Source organism: Syngnathus typhle, linkage group LG15 (assembly GCF_033458585.1).
Source record: "Syngnathus typhle isolate RoL2023-S1 ecotype Sweden linkage group LG15, RoL_Styp_1.0, whole genome shotgun sequence".
NCBI lineage: Eukaryota > Metazoa > Chordata > Actinopteri > Syngnathiformes > Syngnathidae > Syngnathus > Syngnathus typhle.
This window is the reverse complement of record NC_083752.1, coordinates 3947172-3963453: the sequence shown is the minus strand read 5'-3', so window position 1 is coordinate 3963453 and position 16282 is coordinate 3947172. Positions and strand designations below refer to the sequence as shown.

The 16282-nt window shown below is 50.5% G+C and overlaps 6 protein-coding genes across 9 annotated transcripts; 4 read left to right on the top strand and 2 right to left on the bottom strand.

The window, feature by feature from the left end:
• Positions 1-29: 29 nt before the first annotated feature.
• LOC133167971 (claudin-4-like) lies at positions 30-987 on the top strand. Its single transcript, XM_061299157.1, has 2 exons — positions 30-361; positions 417-987. Exons 1-2 carry the CDS (start codon positions 122-124, stop codon positions 732-734), a joined length of 558 nt encoding a protein of 185 aa, XP_061155141.1. The 5' UTR covers positions 30-121; the 3' UTR covers positions 735-987.
• On the top strand, positions 743-2741 carry LOC133167954 (claudin-4-like). The gene is made up of 3 exons (XM_061299135.1): positions 743-881; positions 1178-1297; positions 1376-2741. The coding sequence occupies exon 3, from the start codon at positions 1385-1387 to the stop codon at positions 2315-2317; it is 933 nt and encodes a 310-aa protein (XP_061155119.1). The 5' UTR covers positions 743-881; positions 1178-1297; positions 1376-1384; the 3' UTR covers positions 2318-2741.
• Positions 2742-3025: 284 nt separating this feature from the next.
• Positions 3026-4464, bottom strand: LOC133167970 (methyltransferase-like protein 27). 3 transcript variants are annotated; one of them, XM_061299155.1, is made up of 6 exons: positions 4357-4464; positions 4022-4154; positions 3785-3913; positions 3582-3717; positions 3373-3465; positions 3026-3309 (listed from the first exon to the last, which is right to left on the bottom strand). In XM_061299155.1, exons 2-6 carry the CDS (start codon positions 4139-4141, stop codon positions 3107-3109), a joined length of 681 nt encoding a protein of 226 aa, XP_061155139.1. In that variant the 5' UTR covers positions 4142-4154; positions 4357-4464; the 3' UTR covers positions 3026-3106. The 3 variants fall into 3 exon arrangements, with proteins under 3 accessions (XP_061155139.1, XP_061155140.1, XP_061155138.1); XM_061299156.1 differs by having other exon boundaries at positions 4366-4443; XM_061299154.1 differs by having other exon boundaries at positions 4274-4424.
• A 246-nt stretch (positions 4465-4710) lies between these two features.
• Positions 4711-9004, top strand: LOC133167929 (merlin-like). Of its 2 annotated transcripts, XM_061299069.1 has the most exons (17): positions 4711-5035; positions 5160-5275; positions 5343-5468; positions 5549-5671; positions 6168-6251; positions 6327-6395; positions 6469-6551; positions 6623-6698; positions 6770-6907; positions 6974-7048; positions 7107-7220; positions 7305-7427; positions 7493-7710; positions 7771-7873; positions 7947-8113; positions 8178-8385; positions 8482-9004. In XM_061299069.1, exons 2-17 carry the CDS (start codon positions 5186-5188, stop codon positions 8527-8529), a joined length of 1845 nt encoding a protein of 614 aa, XP_061155053.1. In that variant the 5' UTR covers positions 4711-5035; positions 5160-5185; the 3' UTR covers positions 8530-9004. The 2 variants fall into 2 exon arrangements, with proteins under 2 accessions (XP_061155053.1, XP_061155054.1); XM_061299070.1 differs by lacking the exons at positions 4711-5035; positions 5160-5275 and having other exon boundaries at positions 5442-5468; positions 5549-5841.
• A 2364-nt stretch (positions 9005-11368) lies between these two features.
• LOC133167985 (calcium-binding protein 8-like) lies at positions 11369-14763 on the top strand. The gene is made up of 6 exons (XM_061299174.1): positions 11369-11498; positions 12351-12478; positions 12877-13020; positions 13080-13192; positions 13272-13425; positions 13494-14763. Exons 2-6 carry the CDS (start codon positions 12361-12363, stop codon positions 13619-13621), a joined length of 657 nt encoding a protein of 218 aa, XP_061155158.1. The 5' UTR covers positions 11369-11498; positions 12351-12360; the 3' UTR covers positions 13622-14763.
• Positions 14764-14895: 132 nt separating this feature from the next.
• Positions 14896-16267, bottom strand: LOC133167969 (stromal cell-derived factor 2-like). Its single transcript, XM_061299153.1, has 3 exons — positions 16023-16267; positions 15542-15738; positions 14896-15449 (listed from the first exon to the last, which is right to left on the bottom strand). Exons 1-3 carry the CDS (start codon positions 16219-16221, stop codon positions 15153-15155), a joined length of 693 nt encoding a protein of 230 aa, XP_061155137.1. The 5' UTR covers positions 16222-16267; the 3' UTR covers positions 14896-15152.
• Between the last annotated feature and the right edge of the window lie 15 nt (positions 16268-16282).

The following is a 16282-nucleotide window of genomic DNA, read 5'->3' as shown; positions in this document are numbered from 1 at the left end:
AATCAGGTCGAGCCAGAAAGGTGATCTATCGTTCCACCCCCTTGGCTTTGTTTGCGTTCGGGTGTCTCTCAAAGCTGTGTTGCTTGGGCGTGTGAATGTCCTCTCGACAAAAATCGCAGAGATGCGGACGCAGCTTGTCGGTGTTCTGCTGGGCTTGCTTGGGCTACTGGGCACGGGTCTAATCTGCGCCCTGCCCGCCTGGAAGGTGTCAGCTTTTGTGGGTTCCAACATCGTGACGGCGCAGGTCTTTTGGGAAGGCTTGTGGATGAACTGCGTCATCCAGAGCACGGGACATGCGCAGTGCAAGGCGTACGACTCCGTCCTGGCTCTACCTCGTGACCTGCAGGCCTCCCGGGCACTGGTGCGTATATCTGAACGTCTGCTAATGGCACGGATCTGAAGCTACCTTCCCGCAGGTGTGTGTGTCGTTGGGGGTGGGCGCGTTGGCGCTGGGCATGAGCGTGCTGGGCGCCCGCTGCACAACCTTCCTCCGCCACGACTGGCCGACCAAGAACAACGTGGGTCTATCAGCAGGTGTGATCTTCGTGGTGGCCGGCGTCCTGTGCCTGATTCCCGTCAGCTTGTCGGCCCACGCCATCATCACCGGCTTCTTTGACCCGCTGCCCTCCGAGGAGCGGCGTGGCGAACTGGGCGCCTCCATTTATGTGGGCTGGACCTCAGGGGCGCTGCTCATCATCGGCGGCGTGCTTGTATGCTCAGTTTACACGTGCTAATGGCGTGTTGTCGCGCATGTGGACTTTTTTTTGTGGTCGTGCATAGTGGCAGCTTTTCCGACCCAGAAGAGGGCAAGTGGATGGGAACGATTTTGCCCTTAGGGAAGGCGTCGGCTCCTATTTGTTGTGCGACACATCGCAACTATGGTCTGTGAATTTCAACATTTGTCTACATTGGGGTATTTTGTTTTTATACAATTTTAGATTCATGTTGCAAAAATCATTGTAAATAAAGATTTTTTTATTGGCAGCATTTTTTGTTTTACATAAGTATCTTATTTATTTTAAATAGGTCAAGACCTTTCAGTCAAGCTAGAAAATAATTTGGAATAATGCACATATACTGAGGGAGGGAAGAGGAAGTGATGTGAGGCTCCGCCCCCTGAGCTCCCTAAAGAGCAGGTGTGGTTGTCTGCATCTACCTTCACTTTAGTATCTCTCAGGTGACACCAAGCGAGAGCCGCCCGCGACTTCCCGGATGAGCATCGGACTACAAAACATCCGAGAAGAAAGCACGCGTCACATGTGGACAGTCAACAAGTCCCACAAAGAAGTCTTTTGAGGTATGTTGCGGAAAAGAAATGAGCCATTGCGGGCGGCTGTCATCGCCAATGCCATCTGACCCACGTGTTATGTCGCAGGCGGTCGCCATGGCGTCGACGGGCATGCAGCTGCTGGCCAGCGGCCTGTGCCTGCTGGGTTGGGCGGGTGTGATCATCAGCTGCCTACTGCCCACGTGGCGGGTGACGGCGTTCGTGGGCAGCACCATCGTGACGTCGCAGACCATCTGGGAGGGCATCTGGATGACCTGCGTGGTCCAGAGCACAGGCCAGATCCAGTGCAAGCCCTACGAGTCAATGTTGGCGCTGAGCGCCGACCTGCAGGCGGCCCGTGCCCTCATCGTGTTGGCGGTATTGACCGGCGCCGTGGGCCTTGTGCTGGCCTTCATCGGGGGCAAGTGCACCCGCTTCCTAGATCGGGAAGGGTCCGGCTCCAAAGGCAGGGTGGCGATGGCGGCGGGGGCTGTTCTGATCCTGGCGGGCGTGTTGTGTTTGATTCCCACCTCATGGGTGGCCGGCGCCGTGGTCAGAAAGTTCTACAGCGCCGCTATTGACGCTCAGCGGCGTGAACTCGGCGCCTGCCTCTACATTGGTTGGGGGGCGTCCATCATGCTCATTCTCGGAGGGGGGCTTTTCATCAGCTCCAATTGCCCCCTCGAACCGCGTGGCGCCGACAAGAGCCCGTCCGTACGATACCTGATGGTCCGTTCGCCCACCGGGTCGCTCCACAGGATTCCGGCCACGAGGTCCAGCGGCACCCTTTTCAGCGGGCCTCCCAGTTATCAGCCGGCCTCCGCCAAGTCCGAGCCTGCCATCGGGACCCCTTGGGGGTACGGCGGACAAAACTCGGAGAAGTCCTCCACCAAGTCTCAATTGAAGCGAATGGACTCTGCGCCTTCAGAGCAAAGCGAAGCGCCGTCTTACAAGTCTCAGCTGAAGCCCGACGAGGAGAACCGCAATTTGGGTTCTGCTGGGAGCCAACCTGAAGATGCATCCTCCAATCCTACAAAGACCTACCTCTGACATATCCAAGATCTGGACTAGCTCAAGGTCTTACTGTTGACCGGGATGTATCCACTCCAAAGAATGAGAGCAACTTTGTTATATAAGGTCAGAATCCTACCTTTGATGCGGACTTGTGCACTTTGGCTTAACCAAACTCGTGATATTTTCTTTAATCTGTCTTTGTGACACATGACCTCAACTCTGCCTTTAATTGACTTCATGTTTAACCATTTAATCTAGGAATAAGAATGTGAACCTTTTAACCTCTGAATATTATTTTTCCCCCAGCCGAGACCCCAAAACATCCAAGACACGTATTTGCACTTAAATGTTTGTGGTAATCATTGATGTAATTGTGATCATTTTGAACCGTTTTCTTTTTGTAGTGAATGTATTATAAATGTAATCCACTAAATACAATAAAAGAAGATGGCTGCTTGAAGTCTGACAAGTTGTGCCTGCGGCCGGTCAAACGGGTTTGACAGAAAGTCCTCTGTAGTATTTGTGGAAGCCAAGTTGGTTTCACTCGGCATGTTTTGCTTCCATCGGCCTTTTGTTGCTATCATCAAATTCCCTACTGCTCTTCTACGTTTGGAGCTGTCAAAATAGTTTCTCTAGTCCTTTGCTTTCACCCAGCTCCTTCTTTTCCAGCTTGCCACCAGACTAGGACCAGTTGCCAGCTAGTCACAGGGCCGTTCACGTGAATCAAACGAGGGACAACTTGACTTCATGGAAACCTTTTGATTCAGAAATACGCACATACAGACAAGCAGCATGTTATTGTATTAAAAGCTTCAAAGCTGGCTGTTAAAGCTTCCGAAAAACATAAATGGATCCAGGGATGTATGCAATTTCATGATCGGTCACCCCTCGCTCAAATTCCTTCACGACAGTCACGTCGACGCGGCGCCACAGTCCCTCGTCCTCCATTTGCTTCATCTCGCCCTCCAAGTCTTCCTTGTAGCTCAAGTTGTCAAGGTTAGCCCGAGTGGTCATGCAGATGTAGCCTCCTGTGTGGTCATAAGTCAGCGTTAGATCTGAAAAGCTCCGAATGGTTTCCAGAGTGTCCTCACCCTGCTTAGTGGCCTGCTGCGCCTCCCGGATCACCCTCACTGGAATCTGACTTGAACTTAAACCGCCGACGATGAACGTTACATCAAAAGCATCTGCAGGGTGAGACAAGAACAGATGAAGAACATGTCTTTGGATTATTGTCATCACCTGTTTATCATGGTCTCACTAGTAGCCCAAAAGCCATAGTCATGGATGGATGGACAGTTACCTGACGGGACAGGAAGTGGTTGATCTCCCAGCTTTGCCATCTCGAGGACTTGGTACAAGCCGCTCTGTCGGGCGTACTGCAGCATGCCCTCGCTGACGTCGACACCCACAAAGCGCTCGAATCCCTCCCGCTTCATCTGCGCCACACGTGCAGAATTTGAACTAGTGAACATCACTCCGCAGGATCTCTTCATGGATGCCCACCATCTTGGCCACCATGCCAGTGCCGCAGGCCACGTCCAAGACTGCTGCGGTTTGGCGGTCTCCGCTGAAGTGGGCGGAGACTTTGCTCGCTGCTAGACTTGGCGCACGGTAATCGATAAGTTCAACATCCTATTGAATGGATGCCAAAAAATAACTGAGTCAACTGTAGTAAGTCAAATCAGTTGCCAATTACCGATGAGATCACGCATGCGTGGTTATTGTGATTGCTTTGTAGACCTGCTCGTAGGTTTTGGCCCACTGGTTGTAGAAGTGGACTAGGTCCTCCGCAGAGGTGGCTTTGTGTAAGGACAGGACGACGTCTCTGGCCATTTCAAAGGTGCGCGCGTCCGCGGACATCGTGCACGAGCACCTATCAAGAGCGACACGACGTCAGAGTGCAATTTATGTGCCGTCATAAACACACGCAAAGCAAGCTTTTATTGCGTGGTTTACAAACGAATAGAACGTCTACTTGTTGATATTACTTACGCTGTTATTGTGCAAAAAAAGAGGGTGAATCAGTGCAGCGTAGTTATGACAACGAGTTGAACGTGAAACCATAAATAATTTACCTCCTTTACCTGAGGAGGGCGCGCCCAGGGACAGCAAAGGGTAATAATCTCAGTCTTTATGAGCTAGCTGTTGCGGTGGAACGTCAGCGCGTCCGCCATATTGAATGTGTCATTTACGTGGACTCCCAATAAAAATGAGTCAACGGAGAACAAAAATGCAAAAAGTGCATAAACGTCAAGTCATGCCTATCATTCACACACAAATGTATTTCAGAAAGAGATACATAGGCACCAAAGTCACTTTTAAAGAATGGCTGATAGATTATTTATTGTGCCTGCGAAGCTTTATCTATTTCAACATGATGTCTATGGACGTACACTTTTTTCGGAGCTGCAGCCTGTAGGTAATTATACTGCCTGCAGGGGGCGTCTTCAATTCTCGTCTCTCTTTTTCAAAACAAGCTTGTTGCTTGTCCTAAACTTTAGCTAACAAGCAGCTAACACGCATTTTCTGTGGTAGTTTGTGGAAGGGGGGAAACGCAAGGAGACAAGTAAATAATTCATGTTCGTGTTTAGTGATGGAGTCTTGCGAAAAGTTGCTGACTTGTTTGAGTCGCTTTCGGTGAGTTTTCGTGCTCTACTCGAAGCTTCAAACCAAGTTAGCTTAGCTTCAAGCCGCCCAACAACAACAAGCAAAAAGTCCCTTTCAACCGCCAGAAACATCAAGAAATTCATTCTGGTAAAGAGCTTTGTGTATTTTGGATTATTATGGATGGATTTTTGTTTTTTGACTTCGAAAATCTTTTCGTTAGTGTTATTGAGGCGTGAACATGCTGAGAAAAAAAAACTCTGCTTTTCTGCAGGTTTCCCTGACAGCAACGCAGCTAAAATGTCCATTTTAGGCTTAAAAAAGAAAACGCCGAAGACGTTCAAAGTCAAAGTTACCACCATGGATGCTGAGATGGAATTCAGTTGTGAGGTATGATGACACAAATCCTTTAAACGTTTCAACTGGCTGCTCCAAATGTTGTGTTTTTGTCGTTCAGGTGAAGTGGAAAGGCAAAGACCTTTTTGACCTAGTGTGTCGTACGGTGGGCTTGAGGGAGACCTGGTTCTTCGGTCTTCGCTGCACCGTCAAGGGCACGTATGCGTGGCTCAAACCTGACAAACGAGTGAGTGTAGAAAAGGAACCATAAAAAATGGACACTTGAGTGTCTGTTTTTTAGTTTTAACTTAAATCTTCCCCCATCAGGTCTTGGACCAGGAGATCCCTAAAGACTCGCCCATCACATTTCACTTCCTGGCCAAATTCTTTCCAGAGAAAGTTGAGGAAGAGCTCGTCCAAGAAATCACACAGCACCTCTTCTTCTTACAGGTTCTCTATCGAAAGCGCAAGTGAAGTGCGAAAGATGTTCTCTGCAGTCCCTCTGGGTCGAATATTGCCATCCTGCAATATGAATGAAGCAGCAACACCCGACCTTTCGGAGCCGTCCCAAGGGGGCAGCCAGCATTCCTCAGAGAAGTGTTAGATTCCAACATTGTCAAGTAAGCGTTGGCCGCTCAGTAGGGCTCAGCGAACCATCGTCACGGCTCACCTGTTTTCTGGGTTTGCTCACCTGACGTTGGCACGCCGAGCCCTTTGGCGCTGTGATGTCATTTTCTGTGCACAGCAAGTGGCTGCCCCTGAGATGGCTCAAAATGGCTCCACTTTGCTGCTTCGGTCATATTCCACAAATGTGATATTCAACAGACTAGTGGGATGACAGAAACATATAAGAGGGGGCGGGGCTTATTCTCCTCTTTTGACACAAAGTCAATTCAAGTTCATTTGCAGTTTTTGTTGATGTCTTTGAGTGATGCTTTTGTTTCAGGTGAAAAAACAAATCTTGGATGAGGAGATTTTCTGCTCTCCCGAAGCTTCTGTTCTTCTGGCCTCGTATGCCGTCCAAGCCAAAGTAAGGGCAGCAAAGTTACTTTAACGTCGCTTCTTTAACGACAGACGGACAATTTTACCCCTTTGCTTGTTCCAGTACGGCGACTACGACCCCAACTTCCACAAGCCGGGTTTCCTGGCGCAGGATGAACTTCTCCCCAAAACAGTAAGTGATGGACAAAGACAAAGTGTCGTACTGGGTTTAATAAGGTCCAATCTTTTTTTTTTTTTGCCGTCAGGTGCTGATGCAGTACCAGATGACCGCAGACATGTGGGAGGAGAAGATCACGGCCTGGTATGCCGAGCACCGGGGCATCGCCAGGTAACGTTCAGCACAGGGGGGCAGGCGCTGGTCGGCCATGTTGTCGCTGACGTCGGCGTGATTCCCGGCAGGGACGAGGCGGAGATGGAATACCTGAAGATCGCTCAGGACCTCGAGATGTACGGCGTCAGCTACTTCGACATCACCGTGAGTGCTCTCGTGGGGGCCGCGTCTCTTCTGGCGCACAGCCCACTAACTGGTAAGTTTCTTGGCCGTAGCAAAACAAGCGCGACACGGACCTGCTGCTGGGCGTGGACGCGCAGGGTCTTCATATCTACAGCCCCAACAGCAAGCTCACCCCCAACAAGTCTTTTCCATGGAGCGGCATTCGCAACATCTCCTACAGCGAGAAAGAGGCGAGCACCTTCAGAGCCTTCCTCCTTTTGCCTTTCATCTTGTGACAATGCTGTTCGCCTTTGCAGTTCACCATCAAGCCTCTGGACAAGAAGAAAGACGTCTTCAAGTTCTACTCGTCTCAGCTGCGAGTCAACAAGCTGGTGAGTCCGAGCGCTGCCGAGATCCCGTCCAGACTTGACGCCGTCTTTGGGTCCTCAGATCCTGCAGCTGTGCATCGGCAACCACGATCTGTTCATGCGGAGGAGGAAGGTGGACTCCATCGAGGTGCAGCAGATGAAGGCGCAGGCCAAAGAGGAGAAGGCCCGCAAGAAGGTGAGAATGTCAGCCGGCCGCTGGGCTGCAGTGAGCACACTGACGGAAGCCGGTCGCTCTGACAGTCTCACCTTCTTCCTCCAGATGGAGCGGCAGATCCTGTCGCGGGAGAAGCAGATGCGGGAGGAGGCTGAGCGAGCCAAAGAGGAGATGGAACGGAGGCTGTTCCAGCTGCAGGATGAGGCGCGTCTGGCCAACGAGGCGCTGGTGAGCTTCACGCTGAGGAGAATTGCCCGCCCGCTACCCTGAGTTAACGCGGGGTCATCCTTCAGCTACGCTCGGAGGAGACGGCCGACCTGCTGGCGGAGAAAGCTCAGATCGCCGAGGAGGAAGCCAAGCTGCTGGCTCACAAGGCGGCCGAGGCCGAGCAGGAGCGCCAGAGGTTGGAGGTCAACGCCATGAAGACCAAAGAGGAGAAGAGGCTGATGGAGCAGAAGATGAGGGAGGCCGAACAGCTGGCCGTCAAGCTGGTGGAGCAGTCGGAGAGAAGGTAAGCCCGCCGCGGTCCGCCGCCCCGTCCTTCCCGTCCTCACGCCGCTCATGCCGGCAGACTGAAGGAAGCCGACCACCTGAAGCAGGACCTCAGCGAGGCCAGGGACGCCGAGAGGAGGGCCAAGCAGAAACTGCTGGAGATCACCAAGACCACCTACCCGGTACGCGGAGAGCCCGTATAGACAAACAAGCATCGGGGTCAAACGTTTGTTTTCTCCGCTCTTGTGTGTTCAGCTGATAGCGGCCTATTCAGCTCCTCCCTCCGCTAGCGTTCCCGCACCCGCCTCAACTCCCGCCGCCGCGCCCCCGGAAGCCGACCCGGCCTACGAAGGCACGTCGTCGCGTCTGGACTTTAAAGACTCTGACATGAAGAGGCTCTCCATGGAGATCGAGCGCGAGAGGTCAGGCGTACGCGCGGCTCTCCTCTTGCTTCTTTGTGTCTTTGACACAGTGTCTGTGTGTCAGGTTGGAGTACATGGAGAAGAGCAAACATCTTCAGGACCAACTGAAGGAACTCAAGACTGAGATTGAGTCTCTGAAGCTGGAGGAGCAACAGCAGCAGCAGCAGCAGCAGCATCATCATCATCATCCTCACCTTCCTCACGAGCAGGTGTACACGTTGCACGACGCCAGGGCTTACATGCCGGAACCGCTCTACATTCCTCACGCCAACGTAAGCGACCATGTTTGCGTGAGAGCACACGGTACTGTCCTCAATTTTGATTGGCTACAAATTGTTGACGCCGTCCTCTTGTTTTGTTTTGGGCAGAGGAACGCGGCCTACGCGACTCATATGGCCTTCTTGGAGGAGGTTTGAGGAAGAGCAGCAAGGAGAGGGTCGGCGTTGACCCGCGTGGGACACCAAAAGACTTTTTGGGATTTTCTCCCGTCTTTGTGGACAGGTGCCTTTTTGTTGTATTTGATTGGCGTTTGTACAAGACAGCCGCCGCCTTTCAAGGCAACTCCTTCCATCATCATTGGCCCCGCCTCCCTTTTCGCTCGTCTTCTCCACACGCGTCCTCGGGTTCATGCCCGCGATTTTTGCCTTTGCGCTCACCTTTGATCGACGGGTGCCATTTTGTCGTCGTCGGCACGACCTCACATCGACACTCTGGACTCGGCCACCTCGTCTTTTTTGCTACAATTCAGTTTTGCTACTAAATTTTGTTTCATTTCAACACTACAGTGACCTTTTGTTTTGTTTTTACTTGATGACTCACTTTTGAATGACTGAATTTCTTTGCAAAGCATTTTCTACCATACGCATCATTTCAAAAGAATTTGTGACAATGCGCCGCCTGTCGCCTCTTTTTTTCGTCTCTGCCGTCTCGCGACATCTTTTTCCTTTCTCATTATTCAGTTCCTTGCTCAACAGAAAAGTCTGAAAGGACCACCCAACCTTCAGGGAGCTCGATTTCAAATCCAATTTTATTCACAATTAGAAAAAAAGATGAAAAAGATGATTGTTGCTGTTTTTTAAAAAAATCTTAAGACGCACTCCCCCTCGTGACAACCGTGTGACCTCCTTTCTTACATCTCGCGGTGTGGGGGGGGGGCTGCAGAACAGTGCTGGGATGGAAAGTGGGTTGGGGAGAATATAGTGGAGGTGATGATATAGATGAGGAAAGGTAGAGAAGGAAATGGTTAACAACAAGAACAAAGAGATGTGGTGAACTTCCCAAGCAGTTTGAAATGTGGAGGAAAGGAAAGAGGGAAAGGTTTGTTTTGCGCTCTCATCCTTTTCTGCCTCCATGACTCACAAAGCTGCTGTGTTGCCATGGCAACAGTTCACATTCATATTCTTGTCACTTAGCCGGGCCACGTGTGGAGACGGGAGGTGAACGAAGGGGAGACAAACATACGGGCGGACTCTTTGTGTCCCGCTTGTCGTGAAAGGACAATAAGATCTCACGTCCTTGATGCGTCCTCAGGTGTCACGTTGACCCCCCCGTCCCCCCCCGTGTGTGCTCCAACACTCACTTCCATCTGCTTTCATTTACCCGCACGCCACTTATGTTGGCTCAGCATGGATTCACCTCTGCATGTGTGTGCGCCCTTCAGTTCGGCAACGTAATCAGACTTAGCGACGGGACGCGAGCGGCATGGATGAGGAGGTGAAGCCGAGAGTGAGGAGGAGGAGGGCAAGTTTGGGAGAAGACGGCGAGATTGGATATGATGCGCTGGGAGGCAGCACGCACGAGAAGGAAGGAAGGGGAGTTGGAGGTCAGGCGAGAGAGAAGATGGAGACCAATGTGAGCTGGAATGAGCCACAAGGCTCAAGATTAAATTGGAGAAAATAATGAGGATGAGTTAATTGAGGTAAAACGAGATGATGTCATTGATAACAACGTGCAATATTACGAGTGACAGCTGCTACACGGCCGGCAATCATATTTGTTTTACATCAGCAGCCTGTTGCCATGGAGACCAAAGCATATTGAAGTATTTGTCTTATTTGTGTCCTGAGGAGATGGACTTACTCGGTCCTCGGGGTCACCGGGGGGGTCAGATGCTGAAATAAGAAGTCTCAAATCGATATTGAAAGCAAAAAAAAGCAATCGAGCGAGACCAAAGTTGTGTTAATATTCACGAGGTTGCTATAGTTTGCTTGGTGAACTTTTCAACTCCGACTTAAAGCAAAAAAAAAAAAAAGTCTTAGCAAGTTGGGCTTTTCGACCATGATGTCATCAACCTGCCCTTATGCTAGTTATTGCGCAATTCACCGGAGGTTAGCAACCACGACCATCTGCCTCCACTTTCGGGCCTTGGCGGAGGTCGCAGTCTGTTGCAGTGTCCTCGTGTTCTCCTTGATTGCTGCTGCTTACACACACACACACACAAACACACACACTGTGAAAAAGTGGAGAAGGAATGTGAACGTGGGGTTTTGCATTATTCATGAGGCTCTGCAGATTCAACCCTCACAGGACAAGCCGTAACGTTTACCTCCAGCTCGCCGCCATGTTGTGTGTTTACGACACATTTTAGTACTCTACGCGCGTGTGTGTGTGTGTGTGTGCACATAAGTAATATTACAGCCACAACAAGCAGAGGACGATTTTGTGTAAATTCTCATCGGCCTGTTTCCATCGGCATCAGACAGCAACTGTTGATTACTTGTGAAGGTCCAGTTTTGACTTAGAATAAATTGAGAAAAATGTCGGATTGTTTTCCCGTTTGGCCCGCTGATGGTTCGAATCAGGGAGACCTGGAGGAACCCAGACGAGATGTGGTTCTTGTAGGACAGGGCTTTCCTCGTGCTCGACACTTACAGTTTGTAACAACATACAAAAGGTGAACACAACTGTTGTGTTGGCGGGAAGGATGAGCTGACTGCACCGAGACTTTTTTTCTCTCCCACCCTCCTTCTCTCTCTCTCTCTCCCTCTCTCTCCATCTTTTAGAGTCTGAGGCATCCCCCGGCACACAGCACCGAGCGTAGCCTCGCTCTCTCACCGTGCACGGCGTTGTTGTTTCCTGACGTCTGATGAACGCACCGGACGTTTGTCTCTCCGTCTCCCTCCTCGTAAGACGCGTGTGGGCGTAAGCGAGAAGGCGGCGCTTTGGATTGGCTTGATTGATTGATTCGGTTGAGTTTGATTGACGGATCGCCCCCACAAGTGGGACGCGCGTGTGCGGATGAGCGGCGTGCGCACGAGAAGACGGACCCGAGCGGCAGCCGTCTCCCGCCGCGTCCTGACTTCCTTTAGACCCATCGCCAGCCGGGGACCGGCACGCCCAGCGGGGGGACCGGCTCAAAGGGGTCGGCTGACTCCACGCGCTGCAGGTAGGCTGCATCAAGCCCCCGCTCGCACAAACACACACACATCTGCACTTGTTGTGAGGCAAACAGCCAGCCCACCATCATCATCAAAACAATATTTCTTCATCATGACAAGTGTGTGCAGAGATAAGACTGTCTAAAAATGGGCCCGCAACATGAGATGTGGCCCGTGGGCCTTGGCTTTCAAAAAAAAAAATCATGCGGTCTGTTCAAGGCTCAAACTGTGACTACTCAGACAAAAAAAAAAATACAATAAAGTGGATCCCTTCACAACCTAATCAAATTGTTTATGATTGCAATCTCATCAGAAAAAAAGCTTCATCTTAATGAGTTTAGAAAAAAAAAGGTCAAACTAATCAGTTGTAACAAGTGAGCATGTTGCTACCGCTTATGGTCCAAAAAAAAAAAAGTAAACATTTGGCACTCAGAGTTGGTCGCGTGTGAGACCCCATGTATCCCCCCCCCCCCCCCCTCCCCGGTCTCGTGCAACACACACATTCTCTGCACACACACAAACACACACAAGCCCAAAATGTCACCCATGATAGAAAAGGTTAGTGCATCAGCAACGTGTCTGTTGTGTGTGTGCTCGTGTGACTTTGAAGCTGTTTCTGTGTGTGTGTGTTCAGAATGATGTTTTATTAATTCTTGTGCTATTTAAAGAAATGTTTAAGTGTATCTTATGAGCGCAACGCCAATTCTTTAGGGCTTAGTGGGCAATTCATTAGGTACACCAACCGATTGCTTGAGGACAACACTTGATGATAAGTTGACATTTGTTAAGAGTCATTTTGACTGACTGCTATCGCTGATGATCATCTCATCACGTTACATCCTGCGTGTGTATGTGTGTAGGAGGAAGAAGATGCCGTTTCATCACGTGCGAGCGGGCCTCCTGTATCCCGACAACTACCTGAGCGGCTCCCTCACAGAAGGCGACGACGCCTTCAAGCTCACCAGCATCTCCACCGAGGAGCTTGGAGGTCAGTCGGCATCATCTTCTTCTTTTCATTTGTCTTGTGTGATTGTGGCTGTTGACCTCACGCTGACCTTGACGGCGTGCCTCGACATGGTGCCTCGCTCTTATGGGGTGCCAATCTCCACATCCACTCCAGGGCTTCTGAAGGTTCTTCAAGGATCATCTGAGCTTGTTAATCATTCCGAGTGGACCGGCCGCTCTCAGGCTGCTTCAGGCCCTTCATCAATCACACACACACACATGCAGGCTTTCCCCATAAAGTGGGGACTGGGAAAGGCTCCAGCCTTGAAAATGAATGGATGTCACACAAAGTGTTCCTAATATAATGGACGCTGAGTGCATGTTAATTGTGTGCCAATGAACCTACACACTTGTGCGTACCTGCGTGTGGTTGTGTATCAGAGATTCGCGAGGCCTTTCGTGTGCTGGACCGCGACGGGAATGGCTTCATCTCCAAGCAGGAGCTGGGAATGGCCATGCGCTCGTTGGGGTACATGCCCAGCGAGGTGGAGCTCGCCATCATCATGCAGAAGCTCGACATGGACGGTGAGGACATCTCTTGCTATTTCTGCAGGCCACTTCTACTTTGTGCTTTGTACATGCAGGAGACGGGCAGGTGGACTTTGAGGAATTCATGACGATACTCGGACCAAAGCTGCTGTCATCGGACAACAGAGAAGGTTTCTTAGGCAACACCATCGACAGCATCTTCTGGCAGGTGAGCGGGAAATCTTTGTCGTCGTCGGTTCTTCCTCTTCAGCTCACTCCGCAAAGTCACCTTGTATGTGCGGACGCAGTTTGACATGCAGCAGCTGTCTCTGGACGAGCTGAAGCAGGTTCTCTTCCACGCCTTCCGCGATCACCTGACCATGAAGGACATCGAGAACATCATCATCACCGAGGAGGAGAGCCTCAATGAAACCTCGGGAAGTTGTCCCGAGTACGAGGGAGGTCAGCGTTGATGTCTTTCTTTCTTTTAAGAATATTTTTGGAGCACTAATGTTTGTATGGTGCTTCAGTGCATCCCAAGAAGAAGAACCGGCAGACGTGCGTGAGGAAAAGTCTCATCTGCGCCTTCGCCATGGCCTTCATCATCAGCGTCATGCTCATTGCCGCCAATCAGATGTTGCGCAACGGCATGGAGTGAAAACTCCTCACTGTGACGGACGCATTCGTGGGTACGCCCGCAAGGATCTCGGCAGGTCTGTCAACTTTTTCTTTCTTTGGGCTCAGGAGCGGACCGAGGGTCGATTACTCATCTCCTTGTGTTGCTTTCAAGATGTTCCTTCATTTCCAACTGGAAAGTTGGCACCAATTTTTTTTTGAAAACAAATGAAAATATGGAGACTTTGAGGGAATGTGAATTGATGACAATGAAAAAAAAGAACGAGAACAAAAACAATGGTTGGGTGCTTGGAGCCATTCCTCATCGCCACCTCTAACATGTTCTCATCTTCTCCAACCATGTGCACTTAGCAAAGCGTCAACAGCAACATTACGCGTGTGCTGAAACGAGGACAGAGAAGAGCTGATGTATGCTTGGTGCAAAAAAAAAAAAAAAAAAAAGGTTCCGGAGGAGCATCTCATTGCAATTCCGTGTGTGCGTACACGCGTATCTAGGTCATCTCAGCAGTACACACACACCATAAGATGAGTCACGTGTGCTTCAACATACACATAATGTATGCATGTTCGTGTGCCCTGCGATTGGCTAGCGACCAGTTCAGGGTGTTCACTGCCTACCGCCCGAAGACAGCCGAGATAGGCTCAAGCACCCTCGTGAGGATAAGCAGGATGGATGAGGTGGTCCGGGGTGGTGCTGCTTAGTCTGGGAAGACGACGGTGCTCCTGGTGGCCCATTTGAGAAGTGCAAGTTGACTAATATTATGATGTCACAAATAGAATGTGTCATGTGATGGAAACGCTTTTTCCACCTTGAATGTTTGTCACGTCTGAGTGACCCGGATGAGTTAGTAACATGACCTCATAATGGTCCGATTTTTTTTTTTTAATGCTAATTTATATCCGCATGGAGCAATTATTTACTGAGTTTTTAATCAGAGTTGATTTCAAATTAAATCAGTGATTTTTAGATAGATGAATATATAAAGGAACGTATCGCATGTGACGACGTGGTTAGCGCTCGCTCGAGCAGCCAAACTTCTCTAAGAATCTTTCAGGGATGGCAGTTGCAACGAGTCTTTGGATTTGATGCTGCTGCCAGTCCCACAAGGTGTGGCTTGTCCACATATGCAAGAGAAGCCCGCCTGGAACAAAATGGTAGCGGTCGCCTCGGCTCCACCTTGGGAAAATGTGCAAAGAAAACCACCTTTATGCAATAAAGTCTCGTTTGGGTAAAAAAAAGAGTTGCCCCTCCTTTTGGTCACATCATTAAGATAGAAATGAAAGACGCTGCAAATCTTAAAAGTCGAATTTGAAGCATTTATTTGTGATGCGCCTCACCAATGACAATAAATATCAGGGTGTGTGCACACACACTGGAATCTGAGTAACATTCCACTCTGCTGTAGTTCCCGAATGGTGCGAATGTTTTGTACTGAAGAGCAGCAGAACAAGGCACCCATCGTCCGAGAGAAGTTGCCATGTGACAGGAAGTCCGTGAAGCCGAAACAATGCTTTCTGTGCGACGGGAAGTTTAGCGCTGACGAGTGAGGCGTTCAGAACTCGGTGTGCGTGTAGTCCCGCTGAGCGACGGGGAGCCCTTCGGTGGGCTTGATGAAGACACCCTCCATGGCCTTCCACAGGCTGTGCTGCCCATGGCCAGCCATGGCGTGGACCTCCCTCTGGCCGCTGATGGGCCTCCCGTACTGTTCGCCCGTCACTGACAACGCCGCCTCGGTGGCTTTGTGGCGCAGGCGTACAGCCTCAGCGCGCTCCCACGCTTGCCCGCCACATTCCACCGTCCACTCATCCAGGTGGTCGCCCTCGCCCTCTTCGCCAAAAGCGCTCACTTCCTGTTAAGAAATACCGCATATCAACAAAAAAAGTTTTTCTGTTTTTAAATTGAGACTTTTATGAGAAGCGAAGCAGTAGAGGGCGCCCCCACCTGGTTGGAGGACAGCGGCGAACTGAAATAATGGCTGTGCAGGTTGCGTCCCGTGTTGACGTGCGTGAGACGGATGTTTTGACCGCACTTAACGGGGTTTCCTCGAAGGCAGGTGGCGTCGCGGGTGCCGCGTACGCTCCAGTAACTGTTGCTGTCCTCCACGTTGGCCACACCCGTCACCGACTGCTGCCCGCTTCCTGGATCACGCACCAACACACATAGGACACGTCAGAGCAAAGTGATCGGACGTTCGGCAACTGCGATGGATGTTGTTATCTTGGTAACACGTCAGCGAGAGGCGATGGTTGGACACGTCATGCAAATCATTCAGGCGTCAAAGGCTCAATAATGGCACTTGACAAATAAACAAATCGGAATTAGAGCGGGTGGCTTTTTTATCGTCTTCCCAGTTCGGAAGACTCGTGACCACAAAAGGTGACTTTTTAGGACGAAACGCCGGAGTGGATTTTTAATGACTAACCTGAGCCGTAGCGCACGTCATGCGAATGAAGTCTCACGTTGTGTTTGACGTTTAGAAGTTTGAGCAAAGAACCGCACGTGACAAAATTCAATTCCGAGCCGAGTGAGCTCCGGAACAAAATCGCCAAAAACACAAGACAAGGGAAAAGGCGAGCAAAAAGCACAAGCTTCACTGAGTCCACTGAAGCCATCCTTCTCATCCTCCGCAGCTCTTCTTCTTTTTATCTTTTTCTTCTTCCTCTTCTTTGTCTCCGTGATATC

Bases quoted from the DNA above. Each gene is read 5' to 3' on its own strand.
- LOC133167971 (XM_061299157.1), top strand. From the start codon at position 122: ATGCGGACGCAGCTTGTCGGTGTTCTGCTGGGCTTGCTTGGGCTACTG. The intron at 362-416 runs GTGCGTATATCT...ACCTTCCCGCAG, and splicing joins TGCAGGCCTCCCGGGCACTG to GTGTGTGTGTCGTTGGGGGT.
- LOC133167954 (XM_061299135.1), top strand. From the start codon at position 1,385: ATGGCGTCGACGGGCATGCAGCTGCTGGCCAGCGGCCTGTGCCTGCTG.
- LOC133167970 (XM_061299155.1), bottom strand. From the start codon at position 4,141: ATGTCCGCGGACGCGCGCACCTTTGAAATGGCCAGAGACGTCGTCCTG. The intron at 3,718-3,784 runs GTGGGCATCCAT...CGTGTGGCGCAG, and splicing joins CTGGCATGGTGGCCAAGATG to ATGAAGCGGGAGGGATTCGA. The intron at 3,310-3,372 runs GTGAGGACACTC...ATGACCACACAG, and splicing joins GCAGCAGGCCACTAAGCAGG to GAGGCTACATCTGCATGACC.
- LOC133167929 (XM_061299069.1), top strand. From the start codon at position 5,186: ATGTCCATTTTAGGCTTAAAAAAGAAAACGCCGAAGACGTTCAAAGTC. The intron at 6,552-6,622 runs GTAACGTTCAGC...GATTCCCGGCAG, and splicing joins GAGCACCGGGGCATCGCCAG to GGACGAGGCGGAGATGGAAT. The intron at 8,386-8,481 runs GTAAGCGACCAT...TGTTTTGGGCAG, and splicing joins TCTACATTCCTCACGCCAAC to AGGAACGCGGCCTACGCGAC.
- LOC133167985 (XM_061299174.1), top strand. From the start codon at position 12,361: ATGCCGTTTCATCACGTGCGAGCGGGCCTCCTGTATCCCGACAACTAC. The intron at 12,479-12,876 runs GTCAGTCGGCAT...GTTGTGTATCAG, and splicing joins CTCCACCGAGGAGCTTGGAG to AGATTCGCGAGGCCTTTCGT. The intron at 13,021-13,079 runs GTGAGGACATCT...TTGTACATGCAG, and splicing joins GCAGAAGCTCGACATGGACG to GAGACGGGCAGGTGGACTTT.
- LOC133167969 (XM_061299153.1), bottom strand. From the start codon at position 16,221: ATGAGAAGGATGGCTTCAGTGGACTCAGTGAAGCTTGTGCTTTTTGCT. The intron at 15,739-16,022 runs GTTAGTCATTAA...TGCGTGATCCAG, and splicing joins TGACGTGCGCTACGGCTCAG to GAAGCGGGCAGCAGTCGGTG. The intron at 15,450-15,541 runs GTGGGGGCGCCC...ATTTCTTAACAG, and splicing joins CGCCGCTGTCCTCCAACCAG to GAAGTGAGCGCTTTTGGCGA.